Raw genomic sequence first — 19,266 nt, 5'->3', positions numbered from 1 at the left:
CTCTAGCTGATCAAATATATGGTGTCATCTAAAACAATACTACGCAATTCTACTCCTAAGCACATGTTACATTTCCCACACAGTAGAAGATGTGGGGAAATCTGAGTAATTAAAGTTCAGAAGGTGAGTGAATGTTTACATTTATATTTGACTTTTCCCACACAATGTCAGCTACAGGAGTGATTCCTGACTGCTTCAGAGGTCTGACCTACCCTCCATGTTTGCTTGTTTTATAATCTCTCACAGTTTCAATGACTTCCTCCCTGGCAAGAGACATTTCCTGTCAGGTCCCCAGTGGGAAACCAGAAAGCTCATAAAGTAAATTCCTTCTGTGGTGAAAATAGTTGACTGGAGAAGAGAGCAGACATGCAGCTTCTTCAACTTTCCCACTGGCCATCTACCACCAGAAGCTATTATTAATGGGCAGGAAGCAGAACTGAGACACAGGATAGAATCCCATGAAACAACTCTACTAGCTACACTATATTACAGAGCTAGAGAAATTTATTTCATTCTAGCACCCTGCAAAGAACCTGGAAAACAATGAGATACAGATACAGACTGAGTGTGTTGGTTCTATAGAAAGACAGCTGTTGTACCTGGTAGGCAAGCACACTCATAGGAATGGTCACTTGTCTGGCGACAGGTGCCCCCATTGAGACACTGAGATGGGGCACAGGGTAAGGTAGACACCTCACACGTACGACCACTGTATCCTAGTGGACACTGGCAGCGGAAGGACCCAACCAAGTTCAGACACAGGCCACCATTGAGACAAGCGCCAGGTTTGCGACACTCATCAATATCACTGCGGCAATTCTTTCCCTGGTACCCGGGCGGGCAGGAACAGTTGTAATGGTTATTCCAATTGACACAGCGAGCCCCGTTAGCACATGGGCTTGTGGCACAAGCATCAATGAGGGAGCAGTCTTGACCTGAGGGTCATAGAAATTCATTCAGTTAAAAATTGGAAATTTCTTAAGCCAAGTTATTTTAATGAAGACTTACCTCTGAAACCTCTTTGGCACACACATTTGTACTGTGGAATATCATTGACCACATCACTCTTGCAAGCTGCTCCATTCAGACATGGGGATCGATGACAGGGATCCAGGTGTTGACAAAAAGGGCCAATGAATCCAGGACGACATCTGTATAAATACATTGGAATTAATTATATCTCACTTTCCAATGTGCTGATCATTCTGTCTCTATAACACCTTGGAGAGGTTGGATACTTGCTTTGTACATTCAGCAATGAATCTGAGTCCTGGAATGATTTGTGATTTGGTGTTTACTGTATAAGTACACACCATGCAATGCATTATTCTAGCAATGACCACGCCAACCAAATTTAAACTTTTAAAAACTAAAGACAGCATTTCCATTGGTATCCATCAGTTCATCAAGATTCAAGATAAATCTGTTACTTTAAGATGCAGAGCATAATTGTCTCCACGTCATCCAACATTCTTCCACTCTCATTTTTTCCAGATCACAGTTTGTACATTTTCCCAGACAGGAGGAAAGCGCACACACGCATCCTGAAACAACAGTCTAGAAACATAACAAATGTCAACAAATTGTGTCTTAAGAAAAAAGACCCATGAACTGTAGTTAGTTTTGGTGAAAAAAATAAAACAACTATGGTGTGGGAATGAAATATCTGAGTTCTGTTTTATTGTAGGTGAGGAAGGCATCTCTGACAGGTGGGTCAATCAGACAAACATATCTTTAAATAATTGAAAAACTTTAAAGGTTAGAATTAGAATTTTTATTGTCATTGTGCAAGAAAGGACAATAAAATTTAAAAAATAGCAATTTTTGAAGAAAGTTATAATACATAAATACATATAAGCCTTTTCTTTGGTGTTTTTTTTCTTATTTGTGTGTAATTACAGAAGAAGACTTTGATCACTGCCAAAACATGGGCAGCCAATGTTTTTCAAAACCTGCATAGACACAGTTGAAGAGCTGTCGCTAGGTAAACATTGTCACCAAATTTGCCAATTTCAGTATGAGTAATTCAGTGAACAATGTGTTGCAAATATATCACTTGGCACTGTGCTCAAAGACTTAAGGCTTGTTCAACTCTTTAAGCATGGAAACTCTTGTTGTATTATTATTCATTATGAAATTGGCTAATTTCATCTGAAATGACAGATTTTGTTGAGTCTATGGTAGAGTTAAACAAAATATAGAATTGCAGTCTTCATTGTAAAATCATCCATCCATCCATCCATCCATCATCCATCTATCCATCCATCCATCCATCCATCCATCCATCCATCCATCCATCCATCCATCCATCCATCCATCCATCCATCCATCCATCCATCCATCCATCCATCCATCCATCCATCCATCCATCCATCCATCCACTTTTTTGGTTAATTGTACTTAAGCTCCTCATTGCAGAACTATTACAATTATATATCCAGATATTGGAAACATTACTTTATAGTCATTTACAATATTGGGACATCAGATAAAGTTTGCTAAGCTGGTAACAATATACCTAAAGTTAGAACCTGCTAAGGCCAAACCCTGGCTTTTAAGGCTATTTTATGATAGTAGCTGGGCAATGACAGCTGGGTTCCAGCCCCCTGTAGATTTTTAAAATTTAAATCAACTCCTTTGGATCAATGCCATTTTTGCTGACCTTTCTTATTAACTAGGGCTGTACATAATCAGGAAAAATATGTAAATACAATAATATTTCTGAAATGAACAATGCCAATCTCAGTTTTTTATTATTTATTTACTTCCCTTAACATTACACATTGCCTCTCTACTTTCTGTGTGCTTTAGCATTTCAACTGCTACATCAGGTACAAATATTAGACTTAGAATACACTTCAAATATATAATACAACCAAATATTACATAATTAGGGATTGGAATATTGCACACTCTGATAGATGCAATGATGATTACAATTTAATACATTGTACAGTAACACAATAAGTATTGGCACACTGCTAACTGTTCATTACTAACTGTAGGTTGAACATTTTATCCGGAAAGTTTATATGTAATAATTGAAATGCTATTATCTCCTCTAAGTCGATGAGCAGATCCAAACCTACATCTTTCTAAAACTGCTTTCTGTCTGAGAAAATTAACAGAGATTTCTTGGTTTAGTTTAGATTAAGTCTATAATAAGTTTAGATTTTTCTTGGCTTTACATAAAACTTAAAATGGGTGAGCAGTAGCAATGAATGAAAATTAGGGCATTCACACATCTACACAAAATAAAATGAACCTGCAAAAATGAAAAAATACAATATGTTCTTAACAAATGTGCTGTTTATGTAGTAGCAAAAAATCTGGGACCAATAAATGGTTTATAGAGACATTCCTCAATAATTTGCTAAAGGCAAGCAGTAAAGAGCTGATAATTAGTTGGGTTGTAAACATGAAGCTTCACTCAAGTACTCGTGCTGAGAAAATGTGTCTGCACAGATACTAAAGCATCTTGTCCCTCCTGCAAATCCTCTCTGAACACCAGCTTGGCTTTTCCTTCCACAACTCCCTCCTCTCACGCGCTGAGAGGTCAGATGTCAGAGGTCCTCTGTCTTATTGTGATGATAATGTCACTTGGGCAGCAGAGTGTGATGTGGTTCTGCTAGGCAGGAGAAATTGCCTTTTATAAGATGCAATTGATGGTAAGAAAGACTTAGAGGTGAAGAGAGTAGTCTGGTCCAACAGGAATGTCATGTCATATTTTCTGTAATCCCTGGTTCCTTGTTCTGAAAACATGGCACTCACTCCTAGTGCACAATTGCTGTTGCCCTAGCAACCAACACAGACGAACAAGTGAGCCTGATAGCCAACCAATCTCCACCTCCCCCACCCTTCGTCCCCATGGCTATTTGTCATGGCTTGGCTGGGTTTATTTAGAGGCAAATTAACTATGTCTGGAATCTGGAGTTTTACAAAAAATGGAACACAAATGTGGCACAAAGAGAAACTTGAAAGTATCAAAGAGTAAAATTGCTTATAAAGTTGAAAAATACAGCAAAGACTTTGACGTTCTTCTAAGCAGTCTCTGTACTATAATGAGTTGGATGTTAAATTTTGAGCACCAATGGCAACTCAACAACTCACCCTCAAATGTAACCTGAATGTCAATGCCTAGTGATGTCAACTCAAAAATATTACATCGGATGGAAAATAGATCTGGTGTTATGTGAGAATCAAGTTCACTGGAATTTTTTTCTGTCTGCATTGGCTGACATGAATGCATGAACGTGTGCATGTAGGCCCACAAGAATGCCTGATGAATTATTTGTCCTCCTTTACAGATCCAGCCAAAACACATATTCTTTTGTCTAGACCTGACTCAATGCCAACATGCTACTCCCATAAAACACAAATCATAATGTTATCAGAGTAGAGAATGTGAAAGACACGCAACTGTCCTTGTATTTCTGTTCATAACACTATGACAAATCAGCTTATCAAGCTCCCTTTAACCTTGTGGATTCCATGGCTCATGAGAACAACAGTCCAGGATCTAGGCTTTTCTCATTTTACTTATTTGTGCCAGATTTTTGCAACAGGTGCAGAAAAGCTATTGTGCAACAGGCTTCTTAGTCATACTTTTGACTTGCCAACATTTGACCTTTGAGGAAGCAAATACAGCAGATGAGACGGAGGTCTGCGAGTGCAGCATGGTGATGGCCAGAATGGGTAATCTTCCCGTGTCAACACATGTGATTGCTCTTGCCAGCTGCAATCCTGCCATCTGTCCACATCTGTCAGAGCACCTCTGGTTGTCTGGTATTTACATCTTTGGCCAAACTTTAAGCCAAAACAACTGGTCTGTTTTGCCCATGGGACTGAAGCAGTAGCCAAGACTCCTAGCTGGAAAACTCAAGAAATGTGGTCTTTCTTCACAGATACATGCATTAGCTTTTCTACAGTTTTGACGTTTTTAAGACTTGAGGACAAAATTGCACTGCAACATAATAAAACCATGCAACACTCAGTACACATTCAAGCACAAGGAGGGAAAACTTACAACAAGGCTCAGCCATTGAGGAGCACGAATGCTTAAAAGAGATGATGAGAGATAAAAAAATGAGACATATTAAATTTTAGTATGGCATTGAAAGTGCTTGCAGTGATGTTTTCAATTTTTGCGTCAATCATAGAAACCCTGAAAGGCTTTGATTTATGCAAGTGAGTTTTATCACCTATATGTAGGTACAACAATGCTAATTTTCCTGCTTTCTGGTTCACTTGAGCAGAGTAACCTGAGCTCATCCTCTTCCACACAATAGTAGCTATTCTCCCAGAGGTCAAATGGTGGCTCACCTGTGAACAAAGAGGCTGTAATCTTTTACATACTTCAAACACACAGTCATGCTTCACAAGACAACAAGTACACAAAGAAAAAAATAAGGAACAAAATAATATTTTGTCCTGGAGCAATCTTTCAAGTTGTCCACTACATGAGAGGAAGGATAAATCTTTTGTAAATTACTTTACAATAGCCAAAAAAAGATATTGTAACATCAGCCACTTTTTCACAATGCAGCCTTTTTTCCCACCACTCTTACCACAAGCAAGCAGTGACCAGTTATTCTCCTTTATAAGAGACCATACTGATACCACACTGCCAACAAGAGCCCATGGTTGCCCCCTCCCTCCAGCAGTCTCTTCGGCTTGGCTCCTCTCAGCTTGGTTCTCCCTTCTTCAGCAAAGAGCCAGATTGGGGGTTGGGAATGTTTTGTGGCCCAAATAAAAGAGCTAAAGTAGTCAGAACCCTTTTGTATGAAAGTGTTGGGGGGTGATAACTGTGCAAGGGGGGTGCAGTGACCCAAACAGCTAGTCTTTAAAGGCCTGGGCCGTAGCCTGGCAACAGTAACCCATGGTAAGACAGGTCCCGAATGAGAAAAAGGGGGTGATGAGAGGAAAGGTTTCATAAGGACAGTTGGATCTGCTCAGGAGATTTGTCCATGTCCAAATGCAGGTAGCGCTCTCTGGAAAACTTTAGTGTTGTAATCATCCATAATCATATCCACAAGCATGTGTGTTTGTGTTTCACAGAATAGATAACTAGATTTGTTTAAACACTTGTGTTTACATGCACACTGAAGAGGTCTCCAGAGGCCTTCGAGCTTCTCAAATGGATGAGAGTGTAGTGCGTGTGACTTTAAGAACATTTTCCTAATGGAAAATTTAATCTGAGAAAAACCAAAAGCTAAAGACAATGATTTCCCAAAATAGCTAAAGAGCAGTCAAGTTAACATGTATAGGAGTGAAAATTAGGGGCCTAGTCAAAAGGCAGACAGATTGGAGATCACTATAGATCTAGCCCTGAAAGAAAAGTGAAACAATGTTTTGCTGTGTGCTCAACATAACTCCTGGTTAAAGATCCAGACACATGCTCACAATTTCATTACTTCAACATCTTTAAAAATGTGAAGCCAATGTCAATTTGGAAGAGTCCACCGTCACATTTTTCAAATAGCAACGCTTTTGCCCATAACCACATTGCATGGGTCCTAGAGTCGAGGTCTTGTAAAGCATTCTGAACTGAACTCAACCACAAAACCCCACCCAACCACCTAAACCGAAACAGATTTTTGTTCAACTTTGAAACTTGAAGGACCCCATGCCAGCATGACAGCTTTTTAAAATTATGTTAGTTTCTAAAATATAAGTGCAGGTAAACCTCTCAATTATATTCTTTTGCTAGACAGAAAAAATTCAAATATCTGATAAGCAACACTCCACACTTCAATCTGTTGACAGAAACTGCCCCACTGATTGAATGAGGCCAGCATGGCCTCTCACGTGCTTATAGTCTTGAAAGAAATTGAGTTTGTTTATGGGGCACTGGCAAAGGTTTTTTATGATAAGCTAAGAAAACCAGCCAGAGAATGTTTACTATCTCGAGAGCTGTCACCCAAAGAAGCAGTGGAGATGTTACAGAAGTGTGTGTGTCAGTCATGTGACACCTTTTGTAAAAATGGAACAAATGAGAATAGAGCTGCAACGTTTTCTTGCTTTCAGTGTTCCAAAAACATATTAAAAAACATTGAAATTAAAAAAAATATATAGACTGGGTTAATGCTGCCTTGGGTTAGATTGTTTATAGAATGTCTGCTTATTTGAACAGTGAATGCCTTTTCCTGAATCATTTAGAGTTGGATCCATCCCTAAAGGGAGGGGAAGACTTTTGCTGGCAGAGCTCTCTAATTCTAATCAGACGTGTCTAAATTTCTTTACAGAAGTTTACAGAAGTCATTGTCTTACAGAATGGAACAAAAACACAGAGGATCAGACTTCAAAGGCAAGCTCATCCCTACATAAGCAAGAAGGCCAGACACATGTTGATAGGGAATTTTACACAGATCCCAACACGATGTTCCTAAAACAACTGAAAGTTATTCAGAACATTAATTTTATGACAAGGCTTGCTTTCAAGAGATTATTTAAGGTTCATCTCTGTGTTTTCTGATTTACTTTCAAATAAAGGAATATAAAAAAATGAGTAGAGCATAGTCAAAAGGTAAGAAAGAGTAGAGATGAAACAAACTGAAGCAAAATTGGAAAATAAAGCCCTCGGTACACTCAGTAGCTGCTTAAGCTTCTGAGATAAGACAGGATATGTGTAGCAGGGAGGTCAGAAGGCACCACTTCCTTTGACAGGGCCTGGGAACCAGAGCTCCCTGTCTCCAAACACGACCCAGAGAAAACTCATGTTAAGAGGTTAGGACAGAACTCATCTCCTGAAGGATGATGCCATTTGAATCTGCTCAGTCTGCAATAAATCAGTTTTCCTGGGTAATGACATGACAATGGATCCATCTGCCTGTTGGGGCTCCATGAGTGACGGAAACATTATGTTGCTTTCGAAAATTGTAGAGTAACTAATTGCAAATCAAACAAGTTACTCCAAACATCTAATTTAAAAAAAAAAACCCAGGCTACCGGTATTGTTAAAGGCATTCCTGAAGGGGCAAACAGGGTGAAAGGAGGGGAGACAGAGACAATAACCTGAAAGCACCAGAGGGAGAGGAGGAATCTTCCTCACTAAACATTCCTTTCTAATCCACCATAAAGATGGCAAAGAAAACACTAGCCCTGAGGTGCCGTGAACTAAGCCAACAATATAGTCGGTCCCTTTGCTATGGTCTTTGTCTAAATACATGCCTTGGCATGTACGTATAATTCTACTGAATATTATAAATTGCATTTCTAGCCTTTATATAACAAAAAAGCAGTTTTTCTGTTTATTTGTGCCAAGATACAATCTTCCTAAAAGATGCAATGCTTTTTTTCTAGCTATGTAAGCATTTTTTTGTTTCCAGAACTAATCAGAGTAAGCAAACAGTTTGGGATGTTTTAGATGGGTGGTACTAAGGGTGGCACACGGTGTCATTTTCATAAAAATGCTGTATATGTCAAAAAAAACACATAAAAGAAATTTGACTTTGCAATTTGAAATCAACCTATATCTCTAAATGCAGCTTTTACTCTTTCTGACACTCTTGTTTCAGCCCATCGTCACAGCAATGCTCCTCCATGATGCCTTTAACAATCGTTCTAAGGAGCATTTGACTAAGAAGTAGTTAGTATGATAAGCTCACCAGATGCAAAGTTTAACCAGGTGTTTGCTAATTGCACCTCCCCTTTTTACCATCGTGGGGGAGGTGCTCTGTGAGGCGGAAACTCAACTGGGTACTGCAGTTCCAAGGCGGACCCTTGGGTAACTAGGCGGCACATTGTATGAAAAAGCCCTTAGGTATCTCCAAATGGCTGCCACAACAAATTAAAGGATTTCTCAAACATGCACGTAAGAATCAAAGCAATACTCTAGGTATGTTGATGATAATATCATGACATGACTTAAAGCTCAAAAATGGTGATTTTACATGATACTCCCCTCTTTAAAAGAAAAACAGCACTCAAAACTGTCTAGCCAGTCTATTCCTTATCAAAAGCCCTCTTTCATCATGCTTTAAAAGGCTGGGAGTTGCTATGGGGTCATGACTAAACACCCACTATTTATTTGCCGCCTCTGCTACAGAGGCCAAGAATAAGGAATTTGTAAAATAAAGCGGACTACTGTATCCATGTGTCTAAAACAGCAGAGAAGGTCCAAATTTATATCTAAGCAGCTTTGTAGATTTGGGAAGAAATAGATGTTTGCCATCTGTGATCTGATTCTTGACTAAAAGCCTTAAGAGGAGAAGCATAATCTTGGACAACATGCAGTTAGAAAAAAGGAGACCTGGTAGCTGTTGCACTGTGAGAGAGGCAACATGTGCAATGAAGTCTGTGGGCTACCAGCTTCATTCCTCCACAAGCTTGTCTCTCACAGTATGGGGGCGACTGACTGCTCAATGGCAGCACCTGGTCCTGTGCTTTCTCTTTGTCAAGATCTGACTTCACTGGATTACCATCACAACATCCACCAGCTGTCCTATATGCAGCCCCTCCCGCCCACTACCTCCTCCATCTCTCTCAGCCTCCCTCAAGCCATTCCCTACCCCCAGTTCAATCCCTCCAGCTGGATCCTCTGTGAATGACACCCTCTCGATCTGCCTAATTATTACTCCTCTGGTAATACCGCAGTGGCCCTCTTCACACAGCATTCTCAGCAAGGTTGAGGGCCAATGGCTCTTCAGTTGGACTCCCTGACTGCTCACCTTGAAGGCCATACTATCCATGACACCATCAGCCATTCACTGTCAAGTTCAACAATCTAAGACACTGAAGGATCAAAGAATGAGAATAGTTGGGGCTTGGGGGAGGAGGCTATGCATATGATGGAAAAGAAGTGAGTCATGGAAAGCAGATCAGAATAACTGGTATTTTAGTGTTTGAATGTTGAGCAAAGAAGTTTACTTGAACTTTTTGCCAGCTTTGTGCACAATATAGGATTAGCATGGGTTCTATTGTTTCTTCATAAATTTGGCTTTAGGTAGACACTTCAAAGTGTTATGTTTGATTAAACTTGCAAACTCTTTTGTGGTTTTAAGCTGCAGAATGAATCAATGCATTGTTTCCCCATTGCTATTGGAGTGCAACACCATAATTCCACCAAAAACTATGCAGTGTGTTGGAAAATAAAAAGATGTGTCCATCAATATTTGTCTACAGTCTTTAGTAAATGCCACCATCACTAAAAAGACAGGCCAAAAGGCTTCTTATTTCAAACAAAAGAAGTTATGTAAAGTATTTTCTGTCAGCTAAATATGATATCGTCCTAACTGGGAAAGCAACAATAGCACCTGCCATACCCACACAGCATTTCTGTTACTAGTAAAGCCATTTCCTGTAATGGAAATGAAATACTACAATAGCTTCAAAACAAGACATATAGTCTCAACCAAACAATATGTGAAGCTTTGAAGCTCCGTTGTACTTCCTGGATTGTTTCAGCTGTTATTTTATTAGCAAATAAAAATCTAAATCTACTTTGTTTTCATTTCACTTCATGTTCTTCTCATTTTTGCTGTGGCCTTTCTTCTCTCCTTCCCTTCAACCCCGTGCTGCGGTGCCAAATTACAGCCAGGTATCTGGGGGAATAAAGGATCTTTTCTGCTGTTCTGGATCTCCTGTTTCTGCAGGGTCTCATGGGAACGGGTGGGGTGCAACCACCACTCATAGGACTGGTCTGACCACTCTCATGTGTCCATGATGTGCTCCACTGCTATCCACTGCTCTCCACAGTTAGGGGGTTCTTCTGGAGTCTGATATTTGATGTCCGGCTCCATAAGAAATACTTTGCCATTCAAACTAGGATATATTTCTTTCTTAGTACACAATTTCTTACTGTGGCTTTGAACCTTTGAAATATATGGAAGTACAACAGAACAAAAGACAATAAATCTGTATGGATAAAATTATACATTTACAAAATGATACTAAAGCGTTTTGACTATAGGTAATGATTGATAAATTGTGGGTAATGGTTACTTGTTCACATGCAGCCAGGTTACACATTGGCCAGCATGCAATGAAGACTACAGACAGATCTATAAACCACAATAACAAGTGCATTTGTGGTTTCAGAGCAACTTCGACCTCTCCAACTTAATAAACTGAAAATACCAGTTGAAAAAATTTATTTATTGTTTTGAAGGGAAGCAGCAGGAAAGCCAGGGATTTTTTGACCACTGTATCGCCTTCATCTGAAACACTCAATGCTTCCTAAACTAAGGAGGAATGACCCCCAGGCAAAACACTGTAGGCTATTTAACTTGACTATTGCAAGGGGCTCCCACACACCCCCACCTTTACCAACTGGAAAAACAAAAGCCTTATCATTGTCAGAAGATCCAAGAGCTCAATGGAGCATGGAGCAGGAAACTAAGACAATTCACCAGAAAGTTCAAAAAGCTTTCAAACAAACTAAGTAGAATCACACCTTAAAAGTTACATCTTCGTAGAAGAAATAAAGTAAAGTTTAAACAGATCCAGTAAGTCCTTTAACAGGTATAAAGAATGAAACCTTTTAAGGCTTGGTGATGCTAATCAGTGATTGCCTAATCAATCAACTAGACCATGTAGACAGACAAAAGGCTATGACAAGATTTTAATATGATATGAAAGGATTTTAAGTCAAAAAACCACTTTATGGATAAAAAAAAAAACATCTGACAAAAAATAAATCAATTCTTACAAACAACCAACACACTTGAAAGTTTGTCATCTTTGTCATCTGTATGTCTGTGTCTGTGTTATGTTTTACTTACATGCATCTAGAGGGAGAATCTATGCATGTCGCTCCATTTTGACAGGGCCTGTTTTTATCCACACAGCGGAACCCTGTAGAATTTTAGGAAATTTGTTAGATTACCACACAGCTAATAAATCTTCGTGCCATCCAGCTCAGCTTTTAAGAAGTCCCCTTTTCCTGACTAGGATCTGAATAAATAAACAACAAATATTTGGATTTTTTAAAATATCACAGTTATAAAAAAAAAAAATTGAGCCAACAATTCAGAGGACTCTCATAGATTCACATGTAGTGATTTCCGATTCCAGGCTGGGACACTCCCGCATGTTTGCTGTTGACTTTCTCCCAAGCATATAAACTTTACTATTTCCTTGATGGCGGTACAAACTTGCAATCGGTAGAATTCATAAAAGGGCTTTCCTTAGATATATAATTATTCATATTTACCAGACTTTTCCCAGGCCCGCAAAAACTATTTACGATGTCTCTTAAACCCACCTCCTCTACAATTAGGGTTTAGAAGCGCAGCATGGATAATAAATGACCTAATGTCTTAATTTATTACAAAATGAAACTACTTTTCTTTAAGGCTTGAATCTACTTTATTTCCCAGGAAGTAAAATTATAGTTCATTAAAAAGAACTATAATTTTTGCTAGTTAACAGAACTTAATTCTGTTTACTAGCATGCTATTATCTGTTGCGTTTCTGTTTCTTCCAAGAAGTACAAGAAAAGAAAGGCAAGTTTTAGTACAACATACTACTAAGATAATTAACAAAATAAATAATAAAAAACTAATACAATCTTCTCGTAAATGAGCTTGGTCAAGAATAGGGCAATTACCCTATAATGGGGGCACCGGACAATGGGTTCGCTGTCCTGACATGCCCAGGCTACCTGTGGATTTAAACACACTTACATATTGTGGGCTGCTGTGAAAGATTTTTACTCACCTTCACCAATATGAAAGCACAATAAAAGCGAGAAAATAATCCATTGCATATTCCCTTCCATTTCTGTGGAAAAGTTTCCAACGTTTTGAAGAGCGCTTTTATTAGAAATACATCCTCTGTTTAATTTACAGGACAAAAGTAAGTCTCCAAAAATTTTGTTACGTCAGCCGGGAAGCGAAGCGATAAGTCCCAATCCCGTAATATCCTCCGCAGCACGGCCACGGGTGCTGTGATTCTCCTCTCACCTCCAGAAACTTTTGAAAAGTTTCCCTTTCCCAATGATTTCCAGCGTCTGGTATCACTCCGCCTCCTCCTCATCTTCCGCCACCTCCTCCTTCTTCACCTCTCTCTCTCTCTCTCTCTCTCTCTCTCTCTCGCTCTTACTCTCTCCTTCCCCCACCTCCCCACCCTCTCTCATATCAACACAGGCACACAAACGTTCTTGCATCCAAGTATGACGATAGCTAACTTATTAAATAAAACAACAACAAAAAAGAGAAAATCAGCTAAACGCAAGAATTAAAAAATGACTAATTACAAACCTCCAAAGCGAATGAAAAGCAAGTCAAATAGTTGTATTCATCACAAAAACACAATCATGAATCGCATTAAGCACTTTTTGAGAGATTTTCCAGGGATATTAAAAAATGCTAAATTATAACATGGAAACACTACATTTCTTTCTAACGCTGTGCAAAATGTGGAAAAAACTCCCACACTGTTGTTTCTATAACATTGGGGCAGACTGGACTGTGTCCAACACTCTGTAAGCTTGTTTGTTTGTGTGTTTAGAGCTGATTAATAGCTGATAAGGGACTGAATTGTGTTTACATGGTGGCAGACACGCAGTCTGCAGGCAGCTCTGTTGTCCCCATGCCTAGTGTACTGAATCTGAGTCCTAATTTCTTAGTTCATCTCAGTCTCAATTCAGCCAGCAGCCTCCAATGAACTCATTTGCTGCAGGCGGCACATAGTGCCTCAGTTGTTCTGCTGCACGGCACAGAGCCTTTTGCTTTCAGAGACAATAGGCTTGATTTGAATCATAAAAGCAGTGCTGCATTATGACACAGTTTTGCTCTGCAGGGGAGGGTTGCACGCTAATATTCAAGTGCGCTGCCTCTACGCCACCGTCGCCCCCTTTCTGTTACTCTGCTCCTGGACCTGGCCTTGCATAAATTACAGGGAGTAGTTGGGCTATGAATGCAGTAGGCCGGTTTGGAGACAGCTTCGTTAGTGCAAGTGACGTCACCTACATGGGCTTGTTAGGCCTTGGAGACACCTGCTTCCTTTGGCACTCACAATGTGAAAAAGATCTAACTTGAAAATGTTTTTGATAGCTGCATTTAACTTTTCGTGCAAATGCTTTGTCCTGTTGTTTTACTATTACTTGAATAATAATACTGCAATAGAGAAGATTATCATGATGACTCACGTTATTACTCAGATTAAGAGTTTACAGCTGAGTACCAGCAAGTGCAAACAAGTTTTATAGAAAAGAGTGTAATTCTCTGTTACTGTTGCAAGTAGGTGTAAGAAGATGTGTATGTGTGTGTGTTTTTTTCTTTTGTTTTAATCTGGTTGTGAAAATATCTTTCACCCTGAGGGTTAGTTACTAACTCAAAACTCTGGCACATGTCTGCAGTATTTTGACTGGCTTCCAGTTGGAGGACATCCCAGGGAGAGTGAGCGCATTGCACTTGAGGCCAGCCAGTTGCATTTTCAAAAATCTTGCTATTTGTACACAAACACTGCAAATGTGTCATGTGTCTACAAAAACCCCCCACAAAAAAACCAATTGGTACACATCTCAAGGATTGCTTGAGCATTCACAAAATAAAGACCTAGTAGGTGATCAAAACCAAAGCAAAAAACAAAAACAAAAAACAACAAAAAAAAAAACAAGGAGCCAAAGTGGAAACTCCACTTTGCATTGCCATTCTCCAATTTCTCTTTAGCGCAATTCTATATATCCGAAACTTCCCTTCCAGAAATATGATCACTGTCATTGTTCAAAGAATGAAAGAGAATCTAACACATGATCGTGTTGATACTTCAGGACATCCACTAGTTTCTTTGCACGAACTATTTAGGTTTCCTACTAGCCCTATAGTTTATATACACAGGATTAATAAAACATCTGATTATGTAAGGAATTTGTCTTTTTATTTAGTATGTGTCGCACCCTTGGACAAATACACATAAATTGAACAAATAAGTTTGTGATTTGTTTGTACTGGAGAGAACCTGTGAGAGTGAGAGTCTTGGTGACAAAGTTCTCACACAGGACTCCAGGGAAATCTCCGGTCACAAAAACAAAGAAGAGACAGGCCAGAATTTATAACCCTCTTCTCTGTTGAAAACAGAGCTGTGCTTCCCTTTGATCAATGCTAGTACTGTCCTTGGATGATAAACACAAAGAGGAAATGCCTATTCTAAATTTAACTCAGACATTTATTAGCAAAAAGACTTTAATGTATCACCTCTTCATTGTAGTACTTCTCTGCATTTCTAGTTCCAGCTGTATCATACCCTACTGCGAGGCCCAGAGATAATGTAAATGCTGCTACTCAAGACTGTAAATGAATGACTAAGGTTTGTGGTGTTAGGAATAAAAGTGGACCAATGCCCATTAAGGGAAGACCACCCATTGGTGAAAAGGAAAATTGTATGTATGTGCCGTCATGGCAACTCTCAACCCAGTAGGGCCTTTTCCACAGCGGCCAAGTGTGTCTACATACATTAGGTACTTAGAGCGACTCAAGAGGTCATATGGTCAAATATCAATTAATATTACATATGGTTATGTTTTATGTTGTCTCAAAAAATATTTAAAAGTTTTTATATTTCCCTTTTTGTTATAAGTACTGCAAATAAAGACTGGCACCCTCACCAAAAACAACAACAAAAAAATAGATTAACAAAAGTAGTATATTAATATTAATCCAACACATTAATCACTGGGTGTAATACACACAAAATATAGCTTTTTCATACACAAATTAAGATGTGGCCATTACCCTCCCTTTGGGGTTGGTGGCCTTTGGAGCTAAAGTCCTCCAAGTGATATGGGCAGTAACTGGCCATGTGTGTGGACACAGTGGACGTGATGACTTTACCACCCAGACCAGACTGATTTATGTGGGAAAAACCTGAGGAGCACCCACAGAGCGTGTGGAGAGGATTAGAGGGCCCTCTGCAAAATGGGTCACGGCCAATCAGCAGCCAAGACCCCCTACAGACAGATGTTGGGGCCAATTGAAGACCAGAATCCAGATAAGTTGTATGTGTTAAGGTTTGTGTATATTTTAAAGTTTTAAAATTACACACCTGTTTATTTTAACATTTTTTCATTCACCTTTGTTTTATTTATTAATTTATTTTAATATATAAATATATATATGGATATAATTAAAATCAAAAAGTAATTTACTATCGCATGAAATAAAAGTATTATTTTAAGAGAGAATTGGACGATATAACTTAAAACTGATTTTAAAATGTATGTCAGAACAATTTTAAAAACCATCTGTTCATTTTATTTTTATGTTTTTTTACATGTGATGTTTTGACATTTCAGGCATACCATATCGAGGAGCTGGTTTCCTTCATGTGTCAGGGCACTTTTAGTCTGCAAAAAGGAAATCTGAAAAAGGCATCCTAATTGCTTCACTGAAATTGCTGCGTATGTCGTTTCAGAAACAGAACTTTGAAATAATCTGAAAAATGAATGTAAACTAAAAAATACAGATTTTAAAACAACTTCAAGACAAAGAGCAGTACAGTTCAAGACATTACTTTTAAAATACAGTAAAATTGTTACATTGTGTTTTCCCTTTTATTAATTTTACAAATTTTAATAAAAAAATCTTAATATTGTTTCAAGGTGTGTAAATTAACAAATTTGTAGGAAAATTAATCCATAATTAATATATACGTTTTCATCTACTACGTCATTCACAAATTCGAAGTAAATAAACAAAACAAATTACAATGAAGATAAAAAAACCTTGTTATCCCTGTTATAAAGAAAATGTACTGCTTATGTTTCCAGCTCTGACACGCTCAGATTTATGAAGGAATGAGGACAGACTCTTGATGTTGTCTGCATGTTTGAGAAAAGCCCAGCATCCCCCATTGAAGCTCACACCCAACTGCATCCCGGAGCGATAAGATTAAAACTCTTTGGTTCTGCTCTGTTAAAGACAAATGACCATTTTCACAGTGGAAAAAAACACCTCTGCTTTTCCCAAGATTTTTGAGAGTTGTTTGTGCAGCCACCGTCCCACTGCTGTAAGTTTTTCCACACAGAAACAAAGAACAAAGAAGAAGGTCATTGTACCAGTTGGCAGTTGTGTATTCGTACAGTTTGTCATCTAAACCATTAAGCATCGCTTTTCTTTCTAAATGTTGTCTATTTTAAACAATTTCTGGACCTGGGTGGCTTTGTTGCATTGAACGTTGCTCATACTTACCCTATTATTCCACAACTGAATAATTTGTCATGAGGCACTCTGAAAAAACATTTCTGCAGCTTTGTTTGTATTCATATAGTGTGTATCTTCAGTTACTATGAGTCTTTGGTTTCGTTTTTTTACCTTCCACCCACTCTCTGACATACACACAGGGTAACGTAGAGACTGGATTTTTTTTTTGGCCAAAAGTAAACATACAGGAATGATGGATCTTTCTTTGGATTGTGGGAAGTAGTGTTTGACTTTCACACAAGGTCTCTAAACGGCTATTAAATTGTGAATGTGTGCATAGGTCTTGGTTCTTCTAAAAACTGGGACAGACAGTAGAAAGAAAATATTTTTCACCTAACTATTTTTTTTAAACTACTTGTTTCACGCCAAATTAGTGTCTGTCATAGGCATTTCATCATTTTGCAAGTTTATCTTGACACCTTTAAACTAAACACAGCCGTACACCCCTAAAAAACAGAACTATTGTTTGGTGGACAGTGGATTCAGAGAAAGGTTGCATGCATGTGTATCTAAATGTGTGAGAGGCTGCAATCAATATCACTGTAAAGGAATGCAAATCGGAAAGAGCTGGAGGCTCAGCAGCTGGGGGAATTGAGAGCCTTATGACTCTGCTTCCGTGTGAAATAGCTGCTTAAGACCACTATAAACAGCTGCTGGGCAGCACCCCCCCCCCACTTCCACCCTCTACACAATGTTCTAGGTCCTCTCACCCTCTATGAAGCTGTAAATCTTAAATAAGAACAGAGGTGTTGGCGACTCGCTGAAAGGGATCCAGAGAGAATCCCGGGGTTCAGAGCAAAAGGTCAGGTCTGTGTTAGCAGGCCCCAGCGCCGAGTCTTTAGTTTGATATCTACTGATGACCTGACGCACACACTTCAGGCCACGGCACTGTCCATCCTAGCTCAACCATGCATCCTGGCCTCTGTTGTAAAAATGAATTGATTTTTTTTTTTTCCAAAAATAGGGAACAACATAATCCTATTTGCAACAAGTGGACTTATCTTAAAAAATGCAGGTCACATGTCAGAAAATCATGTTTGAATCTGAACTGTGTGATCTATCTAACCAAAAATAACCTGAATTTGTTTGCACGTTTATGACAGTAACAGCCTTTAAAAGTCCTCCGGGTGGCATATGTTGCACTAAAAATGTCAAATAAAAGACATGTTGAGAAAAATGAGTGAATTATAACTGGGTCTGATCCCACATTTGCCTCTGAAAACCAGAAGAGAAAGACATGGAGGGGTCCCCTGCACTCTGTTCATCCTCTTTCCCTCCTGAGTCAATTGTTGGTGAAGCATGGTGTCAACCCTGCGCCATCAATCACCCCTTTTCAGTGGAGGGCAGACAAGGCAGGGACCCGCCCCCCAGGACAGGGGGGTGGAAGTTCTCATGCCCTCCCCGCCTCCTGAAGCCCTCCGCCCCTACAGACAGAACTCCGACAGCTGGTCTGGCCATTAGGGATAGGCCAAGACCTGAGGGCCCCCGCACAGCAGCAACAGCTGCCAGCCTACTGCACCCCTCTATCACCCCCACCAACTCCGCTCTATAAAATTTGTATTTTATAGAAGCAATTTATTTTCTTTCTTTACATTTCTGCACAAACAATACTACGTATCATAGCTATTTTTTTCTTTTTCTACCCACAGAACAGAGTTGATGAAAACGTTATGGTTAAAATTTTGTCACACATTACTCATCCACACCCTCAATTAACAATTTTAACAAGTGTCTCCGTCAGTGGGCAGCTGTTCTTCTGTTGTTTCCACGTCAGATTTTCAGTCTCTTTTCTTTTGAGCAAATTAGCTTCCAGAAGAAAAATACTGATTCGCCAGTCAGGACAATTTAACAGAATAAATAGATAAGGAGAGAAAAAGAGTAAATTAATAACATATTTATTGTAATTTTTTTAATGTTCATCAAGGAAGGATAAGCTGAGTCCTGCTCAAGGTGAAAAGAAAAAAAAAATCAGCAATATTATTTGAAATTTATAATATTATAAAGTGCACTTACGATGATCCATTTCCCCCCCATCATAATATCAGCAAGTTTGTTCTTGAGTAACTTTTCAGCCATAATTTTACGTCACAGTTAATTCAGAGTGATTTGTTTTGCAAGCCTCCTC

At 39.0% G+C, this 19,266-nt stretch overlaps 1 protein-coding gene across 1 annotated transcript in view; it reads right to left on the bottom strand.

Annotated features, from left to right (window-relative positions):
* notch3 (notch receptor 3) overlaps nucleotides 1-12,894 on the bottom strand; it is a 28,493-nt gene extending 15,599 nt beyond the window's left edge. The window contains exons 1-4 of the mRNA XM_044099605.1: nucleotides 12,658-12,894; nucleotides 11,721-11,793; nucleotides 1,009-1,151; nucleotides 600-935 (exon numbers count right to left, since the gene is read on the bottom strand). Coding sequence (XP_043955540.1) covers nucleotides 600-935; nucleotides 1,009-1,151; nucleotides 11,721-11,793; nucleotides 12,658-12,718 — 613 coding nt within the window. The 5' untranslated portion in view covers nucleotides 12,719-12,894. The remainder of the gene's footprint in view (nucleotides 1-599; nucleotides 936-1,008; nucleotides 1,152-11,720; nucleotides 11,794-12,657) is intronic.
* Nucleotides 12,895-19,266: the final 6,372 nt, after the last annotated feature.

The sequence above is a fragment of the Gambusia affinis genome, linkage group LG19 (assembly GCF_019740435.1).
Source record: "Gambusia affinis linkage group LG19, SWU_Gaff_1.0, whole genome shotgun sequence".
Classification (NCBI taxonomy): Eukaryota; Metazoa; Chordata; class Actinopteri; order Cyprinodontiformes; family Poeciliidae; genus Gambusia; species Gambusia affinis.
Note: the sequence above shows the minus strand (reverse complement) of the source record. Positions and strands in the feature narration are given on the sequence as shown.